The 4,898-nt window shown below is 48.8% G+C and overlaps 1 protein-coding gene across 1 annotated transcript; it reads left to right on the top strand.

The window, feature by feature from the left end:
* The first annotated feature begins 680 nt into the window (after positions 1 to 680).
* Positions 681 to 4,057, top strand: Gart (trifunctional purine biosynthetic protein adenosine-3 Gart). The gene has a single exon (XM_084584470.1). The coding sequence runs from the start codon at positions 998 to 1,000 to the stop codon at positions 3,980 to 3,982; it is 2,985 nt and encodes a 994-aa protein (XP_084440596.1). The 5' UTR covers positions 681 to 997; the 3' UTR covers positions 3,983 to 4,057.
* Positions 4,058 to 4,898: the final 841 nt, after the last annotated feature.

The following is a 4,898-nucleotide window of genomic DNA, read 5'->3' as shown; positions in this document are numbered from 1 at the left end:
GTGTGATCGTTGTTCTTGACCGAGGGCCCTGATTACGCGCGTTTTAGCTGAGCAGCCCCGGCAGCCCAACTGTACTCCGCCTGCATTCGTGATCATGGAAGATAAGACACAACGCTCTCCGTGCTACCATGTTTACGTATTCCTAGCAGGTAGACATTCCTCCGACAAGGCGCTTCCTTCTCTTTCCGGCGCCAAGGACACACTGCGACCCGCGAGAGATAGCCGAGCGCGGAGAAAAAAGTGAGATAAATAAACATGAAAGTATATATAATTGTATGGCGGTATGGCCGCTTGCGGTATAGTAGTGATACGAAAGTTCACAATTAGCCCAGCGCAATTGGTACAGGGTATTAGCGTGCGCGTTGGACTTGGTGGTTTGAGTTTAGTGACTAAATTCAATTCGAAGATGCTAAATAATTGTAGCTGTGAAGACATCAGCTAAAAAGTCCTGCTTAAAAACATAACCATCAAGTACTAAAAGTTTGCCTTGATTTGGCCTTTAACGTATTTATGCGCCATCTATACAAAAAAAGAGCAACTATAATGCGAAAGTTTGTTATTGCCAACTTAGGAAAAGTAGTTTGGTTTTCTTCTCTAAGATCCCAAGACAGTTCTGAAGCCTTAGTAAAAAGGCGTTGCTACTGTGCAACAGTTGAGAACCTGGGAGCTGTTTGGAGTTGCAGAGCTGCGGCGAGTACCGACATCGGATGGCGCTTCCGAGTCACGCGTGGCGTGCCCCGCGGGCGCGCGCGCGTTGACCGCTGTCGCGTCGGCGGAGGGCCTCGACATCGCTAATCTTATCGCATATGGTCTGAGCCGTTTCAATTGCTCCTGGTTCCCATCATTCCAGACCGGCCGGCGACAAGCAAGCACCGAGAGTCGCATCGCACTCCACCACTTTCGCACGAGGCCCGCGGGGAGAGTGCCGAAGAGCGAGGGGCTGGTCGTCGGCGACTCTCTTACGAAGGTAGCGCGCTGCTCGGAGACGGTCGTCGCCATGTACGACAAAGTGTTGGTCATCGGCAACGGCGGCCGCGAGCATGCCATCGTCTGGAAGCTCGCGCAGTCGCCCCGCATCCAGACCATCTACGTTGCGCCGGGAAATGCGGGCACCAGCACCGAATCAAAGGCCGTCAACGTCGACATCGACGTCGAAAACAACAAGGCGGTGGTCGACTGGTGTAAAGCGAACAGCATCGCGCTTGTGGCCATCGGTCCGGAGGCGTACTTATGCCGCGGACTTGCGGACCACCTCGAAGCCGCCGGTGTCAAATGCTTCGGTCCCAGTGCCAAGGCGGCGGAAATTGAGGCGAGCAAGGCGTTTTCGAAGGATTTCATGGCCAAGCATAACATCCCTACGGCTCAGTATCAGAACTTCGAGAACGCGGAGAGTGCCAAGACGTTCATCAGAAACGCCGACTTCCCAGCCCTCGTCGTCAAGGCTAGTGGCCTGGCTGCTGGCAAAGGGGTTATTGTCGCCGCTGATAAGACGGAAGCCATTGCTGCAATCGACACCATCATGAAGGACAAGGTCCTTGGGTCAGCCGGAGACACCGTTGTGGTCGAGGAACTTCTGGAAGGAGACGAGATCTCGGTGCTGGTATTTTCGGATGGTGTCAACTACGCCGTGATGCCGCCTGCTCAGGATCACAAGAGACTAAAAGATGGCGACCAGGGTCCTAACACTGGTGGAATGGGAGCCTACTGCCCGTGCCCCCTGGTTTCAGACCAAGTCATGGAGCAGATTCGAGTGGAGGTCGTGCAGAGGACCCTTGACGGAATGCGTAAAGACGGAAGGAAATTTGTGGGTGTTCTTTTTGCAGGGCTCATGTTGACAAAGTCTGGCCCAAAAGTGTTAGAATTCAACTGCAGGTTTGGAGACCCTGAAACGGAATCTGTCCTGCCTTTGCTTGAGTCCGATCTTTATGAGACAATGCTGGCCTGCACAGAAGGCAACCTTCCACGAGCCCTTCCAGTTTGGAAGAAAAACTTGTATGCTGTTGGTGTCGTCCTTGCTAGTGGTGGCTACCCACAAAGCTACCCAAAGGGTAAAATAATCACAGGCCTTGAGAAAGCTAGGGAACTTGGTGTACAAGTCTTTCATGCTGGAACAGCAAAGCGTGACAACCACATTGTGACATCCGGAGGGCGAGTCATGGTCTGTATGGCAACTCATAGTGATCTCCGAACTGCTAAGCAGCTTGCACAGCTTGGTGCAGAGATTGTGCACTTTGAGGGAAAGTTCTTTCGACGTGACATTGCCTTCAGAGCCATCGGCCGTGTGTCTAAGAAAGATCCGCTGACATATTCCATGTCTGGTGTAGACATTGCAGCTGGTGACCGTTTGGTGAAGAGCATTACAGCGCTAACAGATTCAACGAAACGGCCTGGTACAATGGGATCGATTGGTGGATTTGGAGGACTGTTTGACTTGAAGGCTGCTGGATATACGGATCCTATTCTTGTCTCAGGCACTGATGGTGTCGGCACAAAGCTCAAGATTGCCCAGAGCTTCCACTTCCATGACACAATTGGGATTGACCTGGTTGCAATGTGTGTGAATGACATCCTTGCTCAAGGGGCCGAGCCATTGTTCTTCCTTGACTACTTTGCATGTGGCAAGCTGGATCCTGGTGTTGCCAAGCAAGTGATTGCTGGAATCACTGAAGGTTGCCGCCAGGCCAAGTGTGCTCTGATTGGTGGAGAAACGGCAGAAATGCCAGGGATGTATGCCATTGGAGACTATGACTTGGCTGGATTTTCTGTTGGTGCAGTGGAACGAGACAAAGTTCTTCCAAGGACTGACATCAAGGATGGAGATATCATCATTGGTTTCCCATCATCAGGAATTCATAGCAATGGCTACAGCTTGGTGCGCAAAGTCGTAGAGCGGGCTGGCCTTCGCTACAGTGACCGGGCGCCTTTTGCTGAGTCCGAGAAGCTTGGTGATGTGTTGCTGAAGCCCACGAAAATATATGTCAAGATGCTACTCAATTCTGTAAAAAAGGGGTACATCAAGGGCCTTGCCCACATCACAGGTGGTGGCCTTACTGAAAACATTCCCAGGGTGTTGCCTCCTGGTTTTGGTGCTTTCTTGGACTGTAAAAACTGGAACATTCAGCCAGTGTTCAAGTGGATCGCCAACGAAGGCAACATTGGAGAAGAAGAAATGCTGAGAACATTCAACTGTGGCCTTGGTATGGTTGCCATTGCTTCACCGTCGGATGCTCAGGCCATCATCGACGAGTCGGAAGGACAAGGACGTATTGTTGGGCAGATATTAACAATAGAAGAGGGATCACCTCAGGTGAATGTCCGAAACTTCCAAGAATCTCTCAACATACGTACAGATGAAATTGTCAAGAGAAAGTTTGGAGTGCTGATTTCAGGATCAGGGACAAACCTCCAGGCCCTCATTGACCACATTCAGCGCATGGATGGACGAAGTGCTGCTGAAATCGTGCTTGTCATCTCAAATGTCGACGGGGTTGAAGGCCTTCGCAGAGCACAGAGAGCTGGAATCCCAACCAAGGTTATTAGCCACAAAGGCTACAAAGTAAGGGCTGAGTATGACCTGAAGCTGCATGAAGCACTAACAGCAGCAGGAGTGGAATTTGTCTGCTTGGCTGGTTTCATGAGGATCATAACAGCAGAGTTCATAAACAAATGGTATGGCAGGATCATCAACATCCACCCATCTTTGCTGCCTTCATTCAGAGGACATGACGCACACAAGCAAGTTCTGGCTGCTGGTGTCAAGATCACGGGTTGCACTGTCCACTACGTGGTTCCTGAAGTTGATGCTGGAGCAATAATCACCCAGGGAGCAACAACAGTAGAAGTGGATGACACCGAAGAAACCTTGCAGGAACGTGTGAAACGGGTCGAGCACGTAGTTTTTCCAGAAGCCATGGAAATGGTGGCACGAGGCAAGGTTTTTCTGCGACCTGATGGCAAGATTATATTTGCCAGAGATGACTGAAGCGGCTGCTTGAATGTAACTCGTGGACCAAGTTGAAGATACAAATGAATTAAAACATTATTTTTTCTTATAAAATTGTTCTGATATTTTTATTAGGTATCTTGTACATGTTGCATGATCACCTGATGTGAAACTGAGGTCAAACTCGCCCGTTATGAAATTTCAGGTTGAGAACTGTTACTTTCATTTGAACTATTGCTAGATGGGAGTTTTACTATAAGCTGGTTTGACCACTACTCTATATAAAGCTCCAACGTGAAAAGGACTCCATTTTCATATTCAACCAATGAATGCACTATGAGTAATGGTAGTGATATGCTTTTTCCTTCCATTTAAATAGGATTCCCATGAAGCTTCAGCTCACAGGTAACAACAGGGTACGTTCCTGTGGGATAATTTACTGCTCCGTTTTCATTTTGGAGCTGTATATAGCCCTTTGCACTCATCGTGTACTTAGCAAAGCATGTTCCTATGCTGCTGTGGAGAGCACGAATCTTTGGTTGGATCGCGGATGTCCAGGTCTGTGTTGTCAGTAGCTTGTTACTGCGCGAGCGATCTAGAAAAAGAAACAACAAAAGTTTCGTTCTTAGCATTCCGCTCGCATCCATCGTTTGGAGAGACCCCACAAGGAAAATGCAAGGGAAAATGGACCACATCCCGCCGATTTGTTTTTAATTTTTTTTTTTTCATTACACATTTTTTTTACTCAGTGTAGATGAGTGCAAACTCAATCATAATTGGAGGTTATTGATAGGACAGGCTGCTACGTACAGCATCAACCAACAGAAACGACTCGAGAAATCACGAGGGAAAACAAACGATAAAAAATATTTCAATGCAACAAAACAATATATGCCGCATATGCCTCATGAAAATGAGTTGGTTTCGTTTTCACTCTTCGGTCAGTTCACCAAGA

This window comes from Amblyomma maculatum, chromosome 11 (genome assembly GCF_055883805.1).
Source record: "Amblyomma maculatum isolate TAMU_Amacu chromosome 11, ASM5588380v1, whole genome shotgun sequence".
Taxonomy (NCBI): domain Eukaryota; kingdom Metazoa; phylum Arthropoda; class Arachnida; order Ixodida; family Ixodidae; genus Amblyomma; species Amblyomma maculatum.
The sequence above is the reverse complement of the archived record's forward strand: the minus strand, read 5'-3'. Positions and strand labels throughout refer to the sequence as shown.

What these genes read in the sequence shown, in the direction of transcription:
- Gart (XM_084584470.1), top strand. Translation starts at nt 998, where the DNA reads ATGTACGACAAAGTGTTGGTCATCGGCAACGGCGGCCGCGAGCATGCC.